The 21770-nt window shown below is 40.9% G+C and overlaps 2 protein-coding genes across 9 annotated transcripts in view; both read left to right on the forward strand.

The window, feature by feature from the left end:
* Window positions 1-269: 269 nt before the first annotated feature.
* psmd2 (proteasome 26S subunit, non-ATPase 2) lies at window positions 270-13417 on the forward strand. The gene is made up of 21 exons (XM_031735477.2): window positions 270-562; window positions 1940-1996; window positions 2094-2258; window positions 2756-2877; window positions 3583-3807; window positions 3929-4087; window positions 4267-4411; window positions 6397-6457; window positions 7459-7605; window positions 7749-7855; window positions 8122-8249; window positions 8354-8441; window positions 8525-8687; window positions 8855-8956; window positions 9049-9200; window positions 9313-9396; window positions 9741-9909; window positions 11742-11836; window positions 11987-12113; window positions 12234-12352; window positions 12694-13417. The coding sequence occupies exons 1-21, from the start codon at window positions 440-442 to the stop codon at window positions 12874-12876; spliced, it is 2721 nt and encodes a 906-aa protein (XP_031591337.1). The 5' UTR covers window positions 270-439; the 3' UTR covers window positions 12877-13417.
* Window positions 13418-13842: 425 nt separating this feature from the next.
* LOC116316828 (eukaryotic translation initiation factor 4 gamma 1) overlaps window positions 13843-21770 on the forward strand; it is a 36664-nt gene continuing 28736 nt past the window's right edge. For 2 of the 8 annotated variants that reach the window (XM_031735468.2, XM_031735471.2), the window contains exons 1-3: window positions 13843-14036; window positions 21195-21245; window positions 21431-21552. In XM_031735468.2, the coding sequence (XP_031591328.1) occupies window positions 21478-21552 (75 nt within the window). In that variant the 5' untranslated portion in view covers window positions 13843-14036; window positions 21195-21245; window positions 21431-21477. Of the gene's footprint in view, window positions 14037-14970; window positions 15182-15406; window positions 15451-20590; window positions 20610-21194; window positions 21246-21430; window positions 21553-21770 lie in introns of those variants that run through there. The other 6 variants (XM_031735472.2, XM_031735475.2, XM_031735470.2 and 3 more) reach the window with 5 other exon arrangements.

Consider the following 21770-nt stretch of genomic DNA (forward strand, 5'->3'; position numbering starts at 1 on the left):
ATTTAGAAACTTCGCATATAATTGAAAACCTTATTTTTAATTCTTAAATATATTTTCAAATTGTTTGGGTGTTTTTTCATATGACGTTTGGCCACCTATAATGCACAGAACGGTGTGTAAAAGACACAACCTCTGTTAAAGTTTTGGTCACCGTAACACTGTGAAATTGACGTCAATAATTATGCGTCTACTGTGTGGAGCATGCTTATAGCTATCAAGAAATAGCGAAATAGCGCAGTTTTTCTGGTTTTTGACCATGAGATCTCGCGTATCTGGTTCCTGTTTTACGGGGCCTGAAGTACTCACAAAGGACCACGACAACCCGCCGCCAGTAGAGGCGGTAACGAGAAACCAGGACAGATTTTCTGTACCGAAGAAGGTGCTCTCCTGGTTTGTGAACATTTCCGTTCGCTAACCAACAGTTCACAGAGCCACAACCATGGAGGAGGCAAAAAACAAAGAGAATAAGCAGCCCGAAAAGACTGATGAGAAAGACAAGGACAAGGAGAAGGCCCAGCAACCCTCGGGGAAGGACAAAGACAAGAAAGAGGAGCAAGAATTGGTACATTTTCGCTTTTTGCTCATTCATTGAAATGTAATCGAGCCAGACGTGTTAATTTGCCTTAGTCACTGTCGCTTTGACAACATGGTCGAGCAGGCCAGAAGTTAGTGGGATTTAAGATAGACGTCTGACGAGCTTCAATTTACTGGACTGCAATTAATAAGCGTATGAAATGTCACTAGTCTGACTTATTAGCACGTTGTGGGCCTTTAAAAACCTGCTAATAACCTCCGTTAGGTAATTTTAGCCTAGCCTACATCAGCCGGTATGCTAGCGTTAGCTTGCCAGTTGTTATGTCCGCTGTCTTTGCTGGCATTAATGTAGCTCTGCTAGCATGTTCAGCTAGTGCTGGAAGACGTACTGTATGACACAGCAGCTAACTTGAAGTCACAGAAACTCACGCAACAAAATCCCATCTATTCTGCAATATCATATCTGAGAACTAATTAGACTGACTTTACATTTTACAGTTAGTGGAAAGCTAAGTGAAATCCAGTGCAAACATGGACACGCGAATTCTTATTCTGAATATATTATAATGAGTATCTTTATTTGAGCAAGTTTGTGCAAACAAACAGAGAATTTGATTTTAATTTGCTTTCTTCATAGTTAGCATAATGTACACACTGTATGCTATTGGGTTTAACAAAAGTGTAGAAATTAAAAATGCTGATAAAACATATATAACTCGCAATTGAAGTATAATATTATCGTATTGTTAGTAAACCACATGTTACAGTAGCTTTAAAAGCACGCATTCATTGTTAGGCAGGTTCATTAGACACATGATCGTTATTACAAAGTAGAAAACCACATTCCTATTCATATTTAAGCGATGCCAGGTGGTATGTAAATAGTAATAAATACCTGCACCACTGATGGGCTTGAATATTCATAAGATTTTATTAATATTTAACAGAAAGAAATGTCATCATGTGTTCTGCTTGGAAATCTGAATGCAGGTCTCAGGGAATTAATTGATTCATGACAATGCGTTGCAGATTTGACAATTATCAGTTTCCATCTGAGGTTCATTTTCAATGCATTTGTTGGTGCCTGCAACGAATTTCATAGCATAATGGTATTTAAAACAGCAGCTTATTTAAACTTTTTTAAAAAGTTGATTCTGTCCATCTGGATGAAGGATTTTCAGTGGGAGAAATCCCGACATTTTGGGATTTCCTGAACTGAATGATTAAGCTTGCACCAAAACAAGCAGTTTATATTATACTGACTGACTGGCAGCAGTTGCCATCTATTAAGCAAATGTATTTTTTTGATATGCAACATCGACAGTATTGAGAGCTCTTAAGCAGTCCTGTTTTTTATTTTTATGGATTTGATTAATAACGTTTTTATGTTGTCCTCTTATTTCAGTCAGAAGAAGATAAGCAATTACAAGAGGATTTGGAGATGATGGTGGAGAGACTGAGTGTGAGTATTCAGATTTCTCCAACAACTTTTTTGTGTGTCGAGATATGAAGCAAATTCCTACAAGGTAAAAATGGTTTGTTCCCCCCCACATTTGCAGGAGAAGAACACAGCACTGTATCGTCCTGCATTAGAAGAACTGCGCAGACAGATTCGCTCCTCAACCACCTCCATGACCTCAGTACCTAAACCCCTGAAATTCCTGCGCCCTCACTATGGCAAGCTCAAAGAAATCTATGAGGGCATGGCCCCTGGAGAGAACAAGGTGAGGCTCTTGGACTGAATTAAGTGTGAATAGATTCCTAAGAATTTGTATATATGTAAATGGGGCAAATGTGATGTGAGAGGAAGAAGCTAGACGCATTGCACAAGACCATTAAGAATTTTTAATATGTATGACAGTCCTGCCACTCATATATGTAACAAGTACTGTCTTTAAAGTGTTTTGGGTGGCATGGTGGTGGAGCGGTTAGCATGAGGGTTACAAGTTCAAACCTCTGCTGGGGCTTTTTGCGTGACGTTTACGTGTTCTCACTGTACCTGTGTGGGTTTCCTCCCACAGTTCAAAGACATACATGATGGGTTATTTGGCCATGAATGTGAGGTAGACAGAGTACTTGTAAGTGTATAGAAATGCTGTATGAATGTGTGATTAAAATGGAACTAATAGTTAAAAGTGCTCTATTACATTGTGGGTCATTTGAAAAATATCCAATGTTAGGATTGGTTTTAAACAGTGAGTGTTCATGTTTGTCGCTGCAGCGCTTCTGTGCTGATGTCGTATCAGTGCTTGCTATGACCATGAGCGGTGAGAGGGAGTGTTTGAAATACCGCCTGGTGGGCTCCCAGGAAGAGCTGGCCTCCTGGGGACATGAATACGTCAGGTAAGACATGTTATCATGGAGTGCTGAGAACACCACAAAGTTTTCTGCTGAATAAAGGGCCCCGCTTTGGAATAATCTAACTGAGGAGTTCAGGTTCACATGTTTAGACATGTTGACGTTTTCATAAAGGACTCTAATTGGCTCTCTGGTTTCGGTTTGCTTACAGTGAGAGGAACAGCTTAGTGTTCTTCAGGATAGTGCTGCCTCTTTTCTGTCCACTATGTCACAGCCAGAGATGAGCAGCCACAGCTTTACATATCTTTCACACGAATGTGCTTTGACTGTTCAACATTGACTGTTTTTTTTTTTTTTTTTTTTAACAGTAAAATTTGCAGCAGCTCTGTGGCTCCACTTTTTTTCCTGTCTCACTTTCTAGTAATTGAGAATGTTCCATGTTACCATCTGATTGCTAATGAAACTGAAAATTGTGACTAATTTGGAACTTTTTAAAAAGTGCAAAAGACAGTACTAACCACTTCCCAAATGATTAGTTACAGATTTATTTTGATTAGTCATTGAGGTCTAATCAGTTGCATTTTGAGTTTGGTGTCTCCACGAAAAGTGTGTTGATTTGATACTGAAAGGAATTTAAATAAAAGCTTGACAGATATCATGTTTTTCCTTCTGTTGAATAAGTGGAAAACATTTTTATTTTCCTTTGCCTCATTATTTGGTGACAAACACTGTTCTGTCTGTGTCTTTCAGACACCTTGCAGGTGAGGTGGCTAAAGAGTGGCAAGAGGTAGAGGAGAATGATAAGACCCAGCAGGAAACTCTTTTGAAACTAGTGAAGGAGATTGTGCCCTACAACATGGCCCACAATGCTGAGCACGAGGCATGTGACCTGCTGATGGAGATTGAGAGGCTGGACATGCTGGAGGACTATATTGATGAAAACGCATACGGCAAAGTCTGCCTCTACCTCACCAGGTGTGTTTGAGCCATTCTACACAAACCTTGTTTAGGTTAGCATGTTGTAGAGTCTAAATATGAATTAGTGATTTTTCACTGGAATATGAGCGTCTCTTAACTTTGTGCTTCACTTCTTCAGTTGTGTGAGTTATGTTCCTGAGCCAGAGAACTCAGCACTGCTGAGATGCGCCTTGAACATCTTCAGGAAGTTCAACTGTTATCCAGAAGCCCTGCGCTTGGCCCTGATGCTCAATGATGTGGAGCTTGTCGAAAACATCTTCACATCCTGCAAAGACATGTAAGAACTTTCAAGTTCTACCTTTAACTTTAAAGACCCAACATGATCATGTTGATTCTCACAAGTGCAAAACTTACTGACACAATTTTTGAGTGTGTGTGTGTATCAATGTTATTTAATCAGATATTAGTGGATAAGGTGCATTAAACACAAACTCCTTGTAATTTTATTCCTTCCAGAGTCATCCAGAAACAGATGGCATTCATGTTGGGTCGTCATGGCATGTTCCTGGAGCTTAATGAGGATGTAGAGGACTACGAAGACTTGACTGAGATCATGTCAAATGTGCAGCTCAACAGCAACTTCTTGGCCCTGGCTAGAGAGGTAGGACAGGAGGTTATAAAATTGTTTTAAATAAGGGGTGTTGGCACTGTTGCCTCACAGCAAGAATGTCCTGAGTTCAATTCCACTATCAAGACAGGGTCTTTCTGTGTGGAGTTTGCATGTTCTGCCTGTGTTTGCGTACTCTCTGGGTACTGCGGCTTTATTTATAGTGGGGTTAATTCTGAATTGCCCTTAGGTGTGAATGTGAGTGTGAATGGTTGTCTGTCTCTATGTGTTAGGCCTAAGACTGTAAGAGGCTGTGGTCAGATGTTTGGATACTGTGGGGAAAATAATTTTTTGATCATCTGGTGAATTTGTAAGTTTGCTAAGTTTAGAAAGAAATGAACGATCTAGTATAGTTATGGTACTTTCATTTTAATGGAGAGAGACACAATATCAATGAAAAATCCAGCAAAAATACACTAAATAAAAGTTATAAACTGATTTGCATGTCATTAAGTGAAATAAGTATTTGAACCCCAAGCAAGACATGACTCATTGGCATTCACAGTGATAATTTCTTGTTGTTGGTTTCCAGGTTTACACACATCTCAGGATGGAATTTGGCCCACTCCTCTTCAAGTTTCTTGTTTTCTTGATGAGCTTGTTAGTGAGCTTGTGTAGTTTGGGGCTGATCCACCACCTTTCTTCTGATAAAACTCACCCATGAGGCAAGATCTTGCCTCATGGGTGATTGATAGTCACTTTTTTTTTTCCCCCCATTTCTCACACAACCACTTGTTACCTTCTTACCAAACTTGTTGCTGATGGTCTAGTAGTCCATTCCAGCCTCTTGCATGTCTACAGTCTTGTTCCTGATGTCTTTTGACAGCTTTTTGTTCTTGCCAATGGTGGTGGTAGGTTGGAATGAAAGAAATTGATTCTGTGCACAAGTGTGCTTTGTAGCCATAACAAGATAGATTTACTGTAATCTGTGCATCACATAGAAGCACAACCAATCTGTGAGACCCAGAATTCTGGTTGGATGGAGAGGATGAAATGCCTATATCACTCAGACATGCAGATCAATTAATAACTTCAATGTAATGTGTTTTTGCTGGATTTTTTGTTCATATTTAGTCTCTCTCCATTAGTATGAAACAGCCATAAAAAATTAGATGAATGAATGAACTTTAAAAAAATCACCCCAAAAAATAAATTCAGCTTGTGAAGCCAATAATTTTTTTTTTTAAATAAATAAACATGCATGCTGTCATTCCACCCTGAAGAAACAGTTGATGAGTGACAGTAAACCTCTGATTAACCTGTACAAATAAAATTGTTAAATTGCAACAAAAAGCTGCAAAAAAAAGCTGAGTTCATGAAGTTAGATTTGTTTTTTATTTACAAGTCAAACACTGAGTGTTTTGATTGCCCGGTTTTCACATCATGACAGCTTATTCAGATCTATCCTATCATGTAACAACTTGTCCACTGCATTGCACAACCAGTTATTAATAACAACTTTGAGAAAATGCTTTTCAAAGGGTTAGAACCGATGGTATGTAATGTGATGATATGGTCAGCAACATCTAAACTTCCAGTATCCAAACTTCTTGTGCCCAGATTTCGATATTCAGGTACCCAGAAAGCCCCAATGTACCACTCTCCCCATTAAAACTGTTTGTCTATACTATGTGGAATCACTTATACAAACAGGAAACACAAGGTTTTTTTTGGGGGGGGGTTGTAAAAAGGTTGTAGCTGAAGATTTAATTGAGATGAACTGTGGATTAATATAATGCCAAACTTGTACAAAGAAGATAAGAGGCAGAATAAATTACCTATGGAGTAGGTAGGTGACAAATAGATGGTGAAAGCACTGAATGAAAAGCCTAAAATGACTCTCATCACTGGCACTTTATGAATCATAGACCATTATTCTTAAAGGGAAATGGAGGATTATAGCCTAAGCACAGCTTCACTCTCCAATGACTCAGTCCTTTTCACTTTTATTAATAACAAACTTGTCTTGTCTTCCCCAGTTGGATATCATGGAGCCCAAAGTACCAGATGACATCTACAAAACGCACCTGGAAAACAACAGTGAGTACATATGAAAAGATTTTCCATTTCTATTCTATTAGGTGGTATATCAATTTGAAGACACATATACTCATTTTGAGACCGCTCAAAGTTATTAAAGACTTAGTTTGGTTCGCTTTAACCTCTGTATTGTGAGCACATGTGCTGCAATTTGGTTTCACCTTTCACCACTGGAAGATAAAGTGAGGAGCATTGTTAAGACTGTCTGGCAGTAATAACATAACAAAACTGCAGCACGTAGAAAAGTAGGAAGGTAACAAATCTTGTGATATAAAAACTATACAACCCTTCAGTGATAAACTTCAGAATTTAAGTGGAAGGGTCTATACTTGCAGAGTGATGACAGCACACCAAGAGGACCAGCCCTTGGCTTTTTGGCGTTCAAGACGAGATTAAATTTTGAATCTCTTTTCCCCTAACACCTAGTTGGCTCAACTCAGCTTGACTGGACTCGACTCAAAACACTTTATAGGGTTTTCCATTGGGTGGTGGTACCTGGTACCAGGTACCTTTTTTAGTAGCTCCTCACCTTGGGTTCCAAGCTGAGTTGAGCTGAAAAAACACGTCATGGGAGTGACGTCACTGAATGACTCACAAGACTACTTCACAAAAATCAATAGTGTGAATGTCCGTCAGAGCTGAAGTGGACCAGACAGAAAGCTGGATCCTCTTCTTTTTGAATGTAGAAGTGCTACACACACACACACACACACACACACACACTCACTCACTCACTCACTCACTCACTCTCTCTCTCTCTCTCTCTCTCTCTCTCTCTCTCTCTCTCTTTGTGTTACTCTTTTTGTATCTCTATATCTCTCTCTATCTGTGACTCTTGGCTCATTTTAAGATGCTGGTGTTTGTTTGTTTTTTAAATCCATTCAAATTCACATTATTAAAGACAAAATGAGGGAGTTTGATAGGCACTGTGTTTTGTGATTTTACTGGTAAGTTTAGCTAAATGTACCCACGCTCCATCACCTTTGCACTGTATGTGGCAGGGTTTGGAGGCAGTGGCTCCCAAGTGGACTCGGCCCGGATGAACTTGGCTTCTTCTTTTGTGAACGGCTTTGTGAACGCAGCTTTTGGTCAAGATAAACTCCTCACAGATGATGGCAACAAGTGGCTGTACAAGAACAAGGACCACGGTATGAGAAAACACACATAGCCCACACAGCATATAAAGGTGGAGCGCTTCTGTGGCTATACTGGGTACTTTTCAATCTCACAACCATATATCTGTGAGCATTTCTGGCAGTCTTCAGCACATTTTATTTGCCGCCGTCTTCAGGCATGTTGAGCGCTGCAGCTTCCTTGGGTATGATCCTGCTGTGGGATGTGGATGGTGGTCTGACGCAGATTGACAAATACCTCTACTCTTCTGAAGACTACATCAAGGTATAGTTTGGATATACTCAAGGGGACACATCATACTTTTCCTTATATACAGATCAGTGTCCTGCTTTGACATTTGTATGCATCTGCAGCACTGTTTTTATGGCAAGGCAGTTTAGAGCTTACTCTTCACTGAGTTGGGAGATTAACTCTGTGAACAACATCAGTTAACCTTGGGCTTATTGTGAATTAGGAGAAGGGAAAAAGTAAAGCCCTATGGGTATTGTTTTTTGTTTTTGTCCCCTCATGCATCATCTTTGTATGTGCAGTCTGGTGCCCTTCTGGCCTGTGGCATTGTAAACTCAGGTGTAAGGAATGAGTGTGACCCAGCTCTTGCCCTGCTGTCTGACTACGTCCTCCACAACAGCAACATCATGAGGATAGGAGCCATTTTTGGGTGAGGAGAATGCTTGTAGAAACCACCCCTAGTTATATCTTGTCTTATATTCTTTGAATGTTACATAATCACATTATGTCCTGCTCCCTTTCTTCTTTTTTCAGACTGGGTCTTGCCTATGCTGGCTCCAACAGAGAAGATGTCCTGTCTCTCCTTCTCCCCGTCATGGGAGACTCTAAATCCAGCATGGAGGTATGGCTTCACATTTTCTATATAGCTCCCTACTGTTAAGGAGGATTAGATTAGTATAATTTCTGTGTGTCTCAAATCCTCAGGTGGTTGGTGTGACGGCGCTGGCATGTGGTATGATCGCAGTAGGAACTTGTAACGGTGATGTGACCTCCACCATTGTCCAGACCATCATGGAGAAGAATGAACAGGAGTTGAAGGACACATACGCTCGCTGGCTGCCTTTGGGCTTGGGACTCAACCACCTGGGTACGCATTTGGGGAGAAGAAGGAAAATAAAGTGCACAATTTCTCAAAGTTTGACAACTTTTTCTGAATCATTTTGTGCTTAATAAAATCTTTAAGTTCTTATTGTAGTGCATAATTTCTTTCATCCTGGTCAGCTGCTCTAACTGCTGTCATTTCATTGACTTTAGGGAAAGGAGAGGCAATTGAGACAACTCTGGCAGCTCTGCAGGTTGTCCCTGAACCTTTCCGCAGTTTTGCCAACACGCTAGTGGATATTTGTGCATATGCAGGTTAGTCTTTTAGGCTTACCATACATCTACTACAGATCAATGAACTGTGTTAGTTATATTTCACTGCTATAATTTCCTCCTCTTCTGTCCAGGATCTGGTAATGTGCTAAAGGTGCAGCAGCTTCTCCACATCTGTAGTGAGCATTATGAAGCCAAGGAGAAGGAAAAAGAGGAGGACAAAGATAAGAAGGACAAGAAGGACAAAGACAAGAAGGAGACTGCTGCTGACATGGGCTCCCACCAAGTAAGGACAGACTTGTAGTCATTATAATCATACATCAGTTCTTTTTCTTTATCCGTTTTCCTACATGGGTAGAAGGGGAAAAAAAATTTGATTACTTTGTTTACTCCGTCAGGGTGTGGCTGTTCTTGGTATTGCCCTTATTGCCATGGGAGAGGAGATTGGCTCAGAGATGGCGCTGCGAACATTTGGACACCTGGTCAGTTACACTACTTTACTGGCAGTGAATCTTTTCAGTTTCATTGCTGAATACCTTTTTTGTTGTCTTATCTCACCACCTCTAATGTGTTAGTATTCATGTTTTCTCAGAAATGAAGTCAGCACTGACTTCTGTTCTGCATTTGATTCTTCTCTCACTCACATCACTCCTCCTTTTATCCTGATTCTTGTTCTTATTCTTAAAGAGTTCCTTTCTGTCATTTGTGTACAAGTGTGCAACAACCTAAGTAGTCAATTCATATATTTAGAAACTCATTTTTGTTCCTGTATATTCCTGATTTATGCTATCATGAACTTTCATTTTCTTTCTTTACATTTTATCAGCTGCGTTACGGTGAGCCCACCCTGAGGCGAGCGGTGCCCCTGGCCCTGGCCCTCATTTCTGTGTCTAACCCGCGTCTGAACATCTTGGACACCCTCAGCAAGTTTTCCCATGATGCTGACCCCGAGGTCTCCCACAACTCCATCTTTGCCATGGGCATGGTGGGCAGTGGTAAGTTTAGGAATAGTGTGAAATCATGAAAACTAACAATGGTTGCCATTATACAGTACTGTGCAAAAATATTGAGCTGCCCCTCATTTCTTGATATTTCGCTTCCAATGAAACTTTCTTGTAATATTTTAAAATGATCTTGAGCAATAGTTCTCCAGCTTTCTGAAGAGTTTTCTTTGGCCATTGGCTGCTTTTTCACTCATTTTCTGTCCAGGCCTTGTACCTGACCATTTTCAGAGGAATGTTATTTTGATAACACCGATCCTAAATCTGATCCTAAATATTATCATCCTTATTAATTTGTGGAAACTGGACAAGTGAAAGATAGTTTTAAAGCCTGCCATTTTTTGTTCTATCTACAGCAAATGAATAGTATCTGAAAATCTTGTCCTTAACAAATAGGGGGAAAAAATCAGCAAAGAATTGACAGAGGAGCTGATAGATGGATCTTTCACCTCCACCTACTATGTCATCTGTGTCATCAGAAATGAAAATGATCTCAGTGGAAGGGTAGCTGTCAAAAAGCCTTTCTTAAGGGAAGAGAACAAGGAGAAAAGGCTGAGATATGCCAAATAACACAAGACCTGGACTTAAAAGTGGCAACAGGTCTGATCGAGAGATGAATCCAAATTTGAAGGTTTTGGTTCAAGTTGTTAATGTGTACAGAAGAAGGCAGGAGAGAGGTACAGCTGTGAATATCCACAACCACCTATGAAACACAGTGGAGGCTCTGTCATGGTTGCTTCATTTCAGCCAGTGCTGATGGAGATATTGTCAAAATTGATGTAATTATGAACACTGAAAAGTACTGTCAGGTTTTTATCCACCATGTAATACCAACTACAAAGCATTTGATTGGAAACGGCTTAAGTTTTCAGCATGATAATGATGCAAATCACACTGCTGATGCAGTAACGGCACAGATGGATAGAAAAACACACACTGGTAGTCATGGACTGGCCTCCCCAGAGCCTCAAACTCAGCATTACTGAAGCAGTGAGGGATAAACTTGAGAGAAAACACAACAAATGGCAGAAATATGCATCCTGGAGAACATTTCCTGAGGACTACCTGAAGAAATTACAGAAAGCTGCCTAGCCCTCACCCTGCTTTGCTGTGCGTTTTATTTTCATTTTACAATGAGACTCCTTTACAAAATAAGCATCTTTTTGCATTAAGTAAGACTAGAAATTAGTGACTGTCAAATTAGTCACCAAAAACCCAGTTTCAAAATGTTAACTGAGATCATAGATCAGTTTAGAACTAGGATCTCTTCCTATGCTGGCTATTTGTAAAAAATGCTGCTGTGGCCAAGGGATGTTCTTAGTAGCTAATTTCCTAGTCAATTCAGTTATACGTAGAATAATAAACTGGTCCAAAATGAAGAAAAATACCGAAAGCAGTTAAAATTGAGTGCAGTTGAATTCATGCATTCAATTCATGGGACATTAAATATTTTCATTTCAAGCCTTTCACCATACTATTCATAACAAACTTGTATTTTAAATCCAGCTAAAACGTGTGGCTCAATCTTTAACTACACTGCTACATCGTCATGTTGCAGTTAAAAATGTCCCAGCCTGCATAGAATGGTTCATTATCTCGCTCAAAGTACTGCAGAACTTTGCTAATTGGTTAAGACGCTAAGTGCCAGCTGTCCGAAAAACTAACTGGACTAAAGTTTCTCACTAAAAATTTCACAGAATGCTTGAAGGTGCATGTTACTTAGTTGGCATTTTCAATGGAGCACAATGCCTCCTCAACTGAGAGTGCCACCGATGTCAATGCCCTTTACAAGTTTAACAGGCTCTTAATTTTTTCCATTTCCTCAGGCACAAATAATGCCCGACTGGCAGCCATGCTGCGGCAGCTGGCACAATATCACGCCAAAGATCCCAATAATCTCTTCATGGTCCGACTGGCTCAGGTGGGTGGCAAAACAAAAGGAACCCTGTACAAGATACAAATGAACTTTTGGAAGAGTGTGTGAGTGCATGTGTGTTTGTGTGTATGCGCACGCCTTGCGTGTTTGTGTGTTAGAGTAATTATTGACTTTTTGCCGTGTTTGCCTCCGCAGGGTCTGACTCACCTGGGCAAAGGCACACTCACACTCTGTCCCTACCATAGCGACAGGCAGCTGATGAGTCAGGTTGCCGTGGCGGGACTGCTCACTGTGCTCGTCTCCTTCCTCGACGTCAAGAACAGTGAGTTAATTTTCTCCCACTCAGCTGCACACATCCATTATTAGTCTGTAATTTGAAAGTTCTTTTGAACCGAGAGTCTTCTGTGCTAACATCCCCTCGTGTCTTTTGTGTGCATTACAGTAATCCTGGGGAAATCTCACTACATTCTCTATGGCCTGGTAGCAGCCATGCAGCCACGTATGTTGGTCACATTCGATGAGGAGCTCCGACCGCTGCCTGTGTCTGTTAGAGTTGGACAGGTAAAGCCTGGGATAACTTATTTGAGACAATTAAAGTCTGCAGAGCTTATTGACTCTGTCTTTTCTCCCTAACACAAAGCACCACAGATAAAGTTTCAAACTGTGTTCAGAGAAAGATGAGATTACCTATCCTACTTACCCATGTAATTAATTCCCTCCTGAACAGGTTCTGCTGTCTTTCTTTCTCTCTGAGAGTCAGTGAATGCAAGAAAAACTTTAACAGCTCTTTTTCAGAGAAATAAAAATGTTTAAGAATAGAAGCGTGCTGGAGAATGTATGTAATTTTATGGCCAGAAAATGGACATGGTTGTTTAACACAAGTTTCTCTGATCTGTCTACAGGCTGTGGATGTTGTGGGCCAGGCAGGTAAGCCTAAGGCCATCACAGGTTTCCAGACTCACACCACGCCAGTGTTGCTGGCTCATGGAGAAAGGGCAGAACTGGCCACAGAGGAGTACCTGCCCGTCACGCCCATCCTGGAGGGCTTTGTCATCCTCCGCAAGAACCCTAACTATGAAACCTAGACTGCACCCGTCCTCACAGGCCTTTTCTCGTGTTTATAAGGGTAGCCCTCCATGGCTCTTGGCAGTTGTTATAATTAGTTGTTCATTGCATGGCTGGAAAAGGGCTAGACAGGCCTGTCTTTCTTCATCTGTCGTCTGCAGCCCAGTTCTAGCAGTCATTAAAAATGGATGGATAGGGTCTGGTTAATTGGACTGGTATGACACAGGGAGGGCATACTGGGACCTCATCCTCTCTACATAAAGATGGTTTCCTCATTGCTCCAATTTTGATCCATCTCTCCCACATGTACTGAACCAGCTGTTTGACTGACCTGAGGCCAGTTTATAAAGTGGGACCTGTTCAACATCAGCAAATGAATGACTAAAATCCTGCAAAATCCTCATCAGTGCTTCACATGTGTTTCCCCCTCCAACTATTAAATTCATTTGTAATAAAAGCATTTAAAAGTGTGTATTCAGCATCACGATTTTCTTTTTGGTTTTTGTTACAGTACTGTACAAGGTTGAATCAGTAATAAAAATGTCGACCAGTTTCTGGAAATGCTGTGACTGTGTTTTTGTAATTAAGAAGCAAAATATGTTATATTTCTCTTGCTAAACCTATTCAAGCAGTTAACATGGCTTTGTCATTCAAGTGAGCAGTAAAAATGAAGTTTATAGTTTTAATAGTTCATAGCTGCCACCTAAATTGCTTGGTTCAACTGAATTTCTAACTGCATCTCATTACACTTTAGTTGATATATTAATTTTTTGTTTTTAACAAGAATTGCCAAGCTTTTGTCACATTTTAAATGCTGAATATACTCAACGGCGTCTTTGCTATTTTGCATTGATCTTCAGATTATTATTTATAGTATTTATTCCTATTAAATGCCTTCCTTATTGCTATGTGATGATAAAAGAGTAGCCATGATAAATGAACCAACTTTACATCATTTTCACAAAGGACGTCAGTCTATTATAGTCACTGAAAAAGCCAGTGGATGCCTGTTACTCCCAAGAAGAGCAGAGAAAACACTGGTGACTAAAGATGTTACATTATTGTTCAGAACATGATTACTGGGAAACTTTCACGTGATGGGATTTTGCCGGAATTACTAGGTACCGGCTTCCGGGAAGACTTTCCGTCCGTCCGGCTCCGCGGACTCAAGGAGAGAAAGGTAACGCCACGATCCTCAGCTAAATTCTTTATTAAAACGTATAATATCTGACATAAATGTTAAGTCTCTGTGCTATGGAGGACTCTGGGGGGCGTTCAGACCTACCTTTCACATTTTAGTGGGGTGATTTGGCTGTGTCCTGTGACTTTGTTGAGTGCTTTCTGCTGGCTGGTGTTCCTGCTGTGTTTTTAGGGATTAGCTAGCTAGCTGGTCGCTAGCATTCCATGCTAACGCGACGTGGGTGTTCTTTCTTCATTTTAGCTTGTCCGGCTAGCAAGCTAGCATTTCGATAGACAGCCAAGTTGCTTACATGCCCGTTTGATTCGGGGACATACATTATGTTATGTGTACTATATCATATAAGAAAAGTGACACAGACTGTCGTGTCACAGTGCTGTTTCGCCGGTAAACGTAAATTCTCCTGCTAGCTATTGAACCGTTTGTAGGCTAGCTACAAAGTAGCCTACATAGATACGTGAGCAGCGAAACTACTTTTGGCTGGTGAAGGCGTGTTTTGCCGAAGTGCCAAGCTCCCGACTGAAAGTATTAGAACTCCTTTACACCTTTTTGGCTGCCCGGCTTTACATAAAGAGATGACTGTAATCGTTTAATGTATGTATTATAACATGGATACTGAGAGCTTGACACCTGAAACCATGTGATGATGATTGGTGCCGGCAGCAATCCACTGCGTTGGGCAAGCATGTAAAGCTGATTTAAAGATCTGGATGTATACATGGAGCAAGAGTCTTTTTCTTCATGAGCAAAACAAATGCTACAACTCCAATTCCAGGAATGAAGAGAAACTGGACAATGTGTTTTGGAGCCTGAGTGGTTGAGTAGACGGATCACTGTGCTTTTAACTTGTCAACTGCAGTGGGAGATAAGCCACACGAGAATCTGGGATTTCCTCTCTCCATCCCCTGTACTGCACCGGTGTAAGCGTAGGTTGTCAGAACTGAGCGAGATGTTTGGCTGCAAAATGAAACTGAGGTGTCTGACTCATTCGGGTTAGTTACAGTATTCATCACTGTCACGACACCACTGGCATCACTGCCGCGCTGTTTATCCTCATATAGCTAAAGCTATAGCAGCTATTGAACCAACGAGCTAATAACCAGGAGCCACCTGCTCAGCTCGACCGGGTTAGTATTTCTCCTCCTTAGATCCGACCTGTGTCACGCTTGTCTTCATTGCTGCCTCCTCTACACGTTGTTGGACGTTTATGCTTTGTGCTGTACGTGAAATAGATGGTTGTCGTATGTGCTGTCGGCTGAGGTGTGGCTGGCGTGAAGCCGGCAGCTGGGCTGTGCATCGCGCCAGTAGCAGGAGAAACCACGTGGTAGATCGAGGTTGGGCCTAGGAAAGTTAGCAGCATGGCTAACTGCATAACATACAGCAGCAGCAGCAGCGGGTTTGTATTTGCAGATGTTTAGGGCAGCTTCTATTGTGCGTGAATATGCGTTTACTGTAAATAACATGGGAATAGATGCGTTTGTCGTGTGTTTGGTGCACGCGTAAACACTGACACGCCCCTGTGTCAAAGCAAAAGTGTCTCACAGTTTGGACAGACCATTGTCTTGACATGCTGCTGTATCTGTGTCAGATGGTGGGGGACAGTCAAAGGCTGGTATTGGTGGTATGTTCACATTTAAACCTTTTGATGATCACTTCGTCTACTGCAGCAAACACCAGGCTGATGTTGAGGACTGCAAGCATGTGACCTTATCTGGGAATGTGGGTCCAAAATGGATGCTGTTTCTTATAGATGGCATACAGTCTATATAGTTAATACAGGCAGGTGTTTACTGTCTGTCTTGTCTCTATCAGTGAACATTCATGTTTGCTATGCAGTGGTTTCAGACAAGCTTTATTTGGAGGAAATGAATAAAACTCACAGCAGACAAACACATGGAGCCAGCTTCTCACAGTTTGCCTGACATAAGGATACCGCCGAGCATCCTGTTGTGAAATTTGAAAGCCTGGAGACTGGGCATGTGTGGGTTTTGGCAGAGTGTTACCAGAGGAACATGGGGACCGGACCGAGAAGGGGAGGGAGGAGACAGGCTGTGCTGGCGTGATGCTGTGTCACTGCAGCTACGTTCTAACTGTAATCATTCTCAGAGTGGGATGTCTGCTTGTCACAGACTGTTGATGCTCAAATGGGATGATTATTGGTCAGTGTCAACAGCGGAGTACAGACTGTAAAGTATTGTTTTGTTTGTTTCATCCATACTGTTTAATTCACTCCACTTAAGAAAATAAATATTTGTCAGAGGAATTGTTAACCAGGCTGAGAAAACAGTGACTTGAATGGAAATTTGTAATGTCTGACAAGATAAACTTGAAAAGTATGAGCAGGGTTAGGGCTTCAACAAAAAAATGGAAGTGTAATAGTAAAAAGAGCGACGAGTAAGACTGAGGTGGTTTGGACATGTGTGCAGGAGGGATAGTGGATATACTGCACAAAGGATGTTGAATACAGAGCTGCCTGGCAGGAGGAAAAGAGGAAGATCTCAAAGGAGGATGGATGTAGTGGAAGAGGACCTGTTGATGGTCAGTGTGACACATGAGGGTAAGATGGAGGCAGATGATCTGCTGTGGCGACCCTTGAAAGGAGAAGCAGAAACAAGATGATGGTAAAAAGCTGCAAGCTTTCAATGGGGATTGTATAAATGAAGTTATATTGAGCAGATTTGTGGAAAATGTGGTAATGCAGCTTTTCCTGTAGCTCCTAATCAAAGACTGTATTTCAAAAAATGGATGCAACTTCCTGGTCTGAAGTGAAGCCAGTATGGAAGTGGTCTAAATCTGTATTCATTCTAATGGCCAAGACAGTGTGACTCCCATGTTTACTAAAGGGTCCATTTGTAGAGAATTGTTTGTGAAAACAGCCCTTTGCTTCCTTGCTCTATGACGTCTTTAAAGGCTTTCCTTTCAGTCACCATTTTCATATTTTATCAAATACAGAATGATGTTATTTTATAAATTACGGTTGTCATTAGAGTCCAAAAGGAGGGAAAAACAGCAGTAGCTTGTAATAAAGCATTAGGCAATGAGTGTGCAGTGTTCTTTGGTTTCCCGGTCAGGGGACCAGCATGGTTGTGGTTTGGTCATTTGCCGTGGCTGCATCTATCTCAACTCAGTCCTGAGACTTCTGAATATATCAGCCTCTGCTTTGAGTGTTTCTCTTGTAATGCCCCAACTTTCTGTAAGTGCTATTCTAAATCTCTGGACTGTCTCTGGGAGAAGCAGCACAGTACAGTTTATTTCCTGTTACCTTTCTGCTTAGGTCAGTGAACTTGAATATTGACCTAATTTCTTCTAAGTGTGTTGGTCCTGTCTATAAATGGCAGAACAAAAACACAACTTTGCAAAATAAGCATGTTGTTGTCCTTGCATACTGAATTAAAACTATAGTCGTTGAGCATTAAAGTGATCCAGCGAAGCCTGCCACTGCTGGAGCTTTTTGAACCACATTATCACAACAGACTACACAGTGCCTCTGACTGTGGCCTGACGTTTGTACCTGCCAATAAAATGTGTACAAAAGTTAAGTTACTAAGGTCATGTGCATTTGCAAATAGGCTTTGTGCAAAAGCCTGAGAGATGAGTGGTTTAGTTTATAGTATTTGCAAGCATGAAAATGTGACTTGCATTCTTGTATCTTTGGTTGTTTTTTCCACCGCTGTCTCCCCCAGGCAGGAAAGTTTGTCTAGTTCTAAATGCAGATGGTTTTTTTTTTTTTTTTTTTAGGTTCAGTAAACAGTTGATTTACAGTAATGTCGCTCTGGGTAAAGGGAGTCTAAATCATGTGTGTTCAAACACAGACAGTGGTTACACCCTTTATAGGAGACATGACAGCCAACTTCACTAGCAGCAAACTTTGGTTACCGACAGCAGAAGTTTATGTAACTGTTGAAGGAGCATGTTTCCCCATCAGTCGTGCTGGCTAAATTTCCACAGTGCTGCATGTCAGAGAAGCTCAAATGACTGGCCTGTGTGTTATAAGGGGATGGGGTGGGGTTCGGTGGCGGTGTGGATGACTTTCCTCTGCCCCCCACCCCCACCCAAAAACAAAAAACCCACATTCCTGCAAGAAAGGTCGACCACTGGGATCTTTGCTTGTACAGTAGGCTATTCCTGGGTTTATTTTTGGTGCTTCAGATTTTAATATGTGAACACTTATTTCAGCAATTCATTACTGGATTATATACAATTTTAAGACATGTTGCTGAGCTCACTTGACTTAAAAAAAAAAACCCAGATGCATTTTAATTTTAGTGGACAGAAAGTGAGTCTGTTATAAACAGTGCAGTTTGTGTTTGCTGCTTGATTGGATCTTCTAAGTATCTACATATCCTTCCCTCTATCACATAACCCTTATCTGGAAGAAAACAAAGATATGGAGCTAAACTGCTAGTGGTAATTCAACATATTTAAAGAATTACATGTGCTGGTAACAGCTGCTGTGCTGTTAAAATCTGAATTTTATCATGCTACTGTTGCATACCCAGTGTATGTGACTGTTCATTTGTTGGGTTGTAACAGTTTTGAAGCTGAGATTCAAACTGCAATATAGACCATATTTCCCCCATGGAGATCTTATTGCCTAGTTAAAATAGGATAGTCTGGTGAAAGCTATAATGGTATATTGTTAAGGAAATGGAGGACTGGAAATGCATCCAAATAATGGAATTTATTTTCTTCATGGCCATTTGATAAAGCTTGTTATTTGTTTTTCATGCAAATCGCAGAGGTATGAAGCGAGCTGTAGATTTAGAGAATGGCTATTTTCCTAGTCGTGTAATCTGTGTCTTTGTGCTTGTTGGTATAGACAGATAATTTCTGAACTGCTGTGAAACATGTTCCTTGGAGTCTTGGAGTTGGATAATGTGGTTTATGACATTATCTACAGATGCTCTTTCTGACATGGCGCATGCAGTGATAGTATTAGACATGATGTCGGCAGAGCGTGTTAGGAAACAGGGCCGCTTGCTCACTATGATCTCACCAGACTTTTACCTGGACTTTCCTCACAACATCACAGTCTGAAATCAAATAGACCTTATACTGGGGAGACTTTGCCCTCTCACTCACACCTTTGTCTGGGGCTGTGCTGAAAAGTTAAGGGCTGCTGCACATGTGTGAAAACCGCTTCAGTGTGATGCAAAATTACTGGAGTAGGTAGCTTTTTAGTCTGAGGCTCTCTTTTAGCCCTGAGATTGTTTACTTAGCATTTGGTTCAAGCCAGCCCAGGTAAGCCTAACAGTCTTTCCATGGATGAGCCTGTGAACTGCCGCCTATCACCCTTTTGCATTCTTTCCTCACTTATATTGCTGCCTTCCTTAAAGCTCTGCAGCTCCACTATGGTGTGAATAGTTCGATCAATGTCAGGGATTTCACCTGGAGGTATAGAAACCCTCTTTGTTGAAACTGATTGGGTTTATGTCCCCTTGCATTTGTGTATTGTTATAGTCATGGAAACAGTGGTGATTACAACTGTTTCTGTAGTGTGATTTCCTCTTTGAAAAAAAAAACAAACATCCTGAATCATCATGACTCAGGCTTTTTATTCTGCTGCCTCTGAGTGTGAGTACTTGTGTATGTGTATCAGTAAAAAGAGCGTGTGTGTGTGTGTGTCAGTGACAGCGATAGCGATAATGTAGTGTTTGGGCTATGAATACCAGATGCATTTATTATTAGTGAAGACTATATAAGCTAAGGAGAAATCTTACTATGTATCTTACTATGTATGACATAAGGAGATGACCATTTAGTTAGCAGGGTGACTGTTTTGTTTGAGTGTATCATCATGTGGTGATCAGACTAAATGGAGAGCACATTTCAGAGACCGAGCAGTTGGAACAATAGACAATGGCAATCTGTTGTTGTACACAGAATTGTTCTGGTAGGTGTGAGCTGATTCATGCTCCCTGAATTTTAAAACAGTTCAACTTTGGTTAGCAGCATTGATCTTTTACAGTAGATTGGTGTCAGTGCTGATAGTGGACCACTGTACAAACCTGCAAAAGTGTTTCTTTGTCATTAATATAAACTTGTTCATTTGAAGAGTTTCTCCACTTATTTAGGATGCACACAATCAATCATTTCCCCCCTTTTTTTTCTTCACAAATATTCTGCTGCTTTACTCTATCGGTATTGGGGATTCAGACAACACACAAATACTTTTTGGGGTTGTTGTTTTTTTTGGTCCACAAGAAAACTCACAGTTTGGCCTAGGGCTACTACACAGCTGGAAGCCCAATGGGGCTGTTGGGAGTCCATAGCGACAGGTTAGACGACTGCCGCTGGGGGGTGGGAACTTAGCATATTTTAACAGGTATTGTGTGGCTAGGGAACAGCGACACGCCATTGGTTGAATTCTTCTTGCTTACTCCGTAAAGACTGCTGTTGTTGATAGCAGACAGTCTGGCAGTTTATTTCTCACTCCTAGCATGTTGGAAGGTAGAGTTGTGGGTTTTCGCTCTGTAGCACCGATTTGTTTAAGTGTCTTAAACATATGCAGTGTCTAAGGTACTTACTACACGGATGTCCGCGGAACTGTTCAAGGTAAGGCTGTACTTAGCGGTTGTTCAGTGGGGTTAATTTATCTTGCAACACAATGAGGTATAACACTTCAGGTTTACTGTAAACGAGTGCTCAAATTCAATTTATTGGCTATTGTTTGGCAAACATGTTTTTCAAATATTATTTTTTAATTTTTACAGTAAAGTTTTACGTAGGACTATAATTGAAATGTAACATGTTTCAAGTCAGAAAACTATTGAACTGTTTTCACATTCAGAAAATGTGTGCTGTTAAACAGAAAGTGCATGGAAGACAATGTTACCTGGCTAGCTTTTAAAGGTAAAAACTGCTTCAGTGCTTTGTTAGCTTTATGTTTCTTTGTCTTATCGTTGAGTATCTCAGCCTTTGTACTTAAACCAAAACAAGAGATGTTTCATTGCAAATGTGCTGGTGGTGATAAATATTTTACAATTACATTAGTGTGGAATTGGATATTGTATACTTTATATATTTTTCCAGCCTGTTTGTCAGGCAGCTGTTTAAAAAGTAATGGCTGTAAAGTTTAAAATGTGATGCAAGCTGATATGTTGGTCATTGTTAAGGTTTGTCTTTGTCTTTGACTTTTAGGGAAAATAACACCCAGCGTAACCACACTTGGACCTTAAAGGTTTTATAAATGTAAGTCTAGTGAAGGCTCTCACTTTTTTTTTTTTTTAAATGTAAGACTTCAGGTATACTGCTACTGCTATCCACTGTAATACACTGTGTAATCCACTGTGTTACCGTTGTGACATAACCTTTGAAATGGCAGGTAACATAATCACCAAAGACCAGTTTAACCCTTTGGTCATTTCTTTTCTCAGACTTGTACACAGGTCCACATCTGCCTCCCCATGCAGAACTCCATGAAATGAATAAAGCACCACAGCCTATAACGGGACCCCCATCCACTCCCCACCCTGCCCCTTCCCCCGGCCTTTCACAGGTAAGATGCCACGCTACTTAACTCTGCATATTGGCTCTACAAGGGTGTTGTTTTTCTTTCTCACTGTGTATTCTCAAAGAGACAGGGCAGTCGTTCAAGTGCTTTGTGAAGATAATGAAAAGTAGATCACTCAACAATAGAGGTTCTCTGATAGAGGATAGCTGCAGCAGACGCAAGTCTTGTTTTTTGACGATACTGTGGAAAGTCCCACAGCAGTT

Source organism: Oreochromis aureus, linkage group 14, assembly GCF_013358895.1.
Source record: "Oreochromis aureus strain Israel breed Guangdong linkage group 14, ZZ_aureus, whole genome shotgun sequence".
Classification (NCBI taxonomy): domain Eukaryota; kingdom Metazoa; phylum Chordata; class Actinopteri; order Cichliformes; family Cichlidae; genus Oreochromis; species Oreochromis aureus.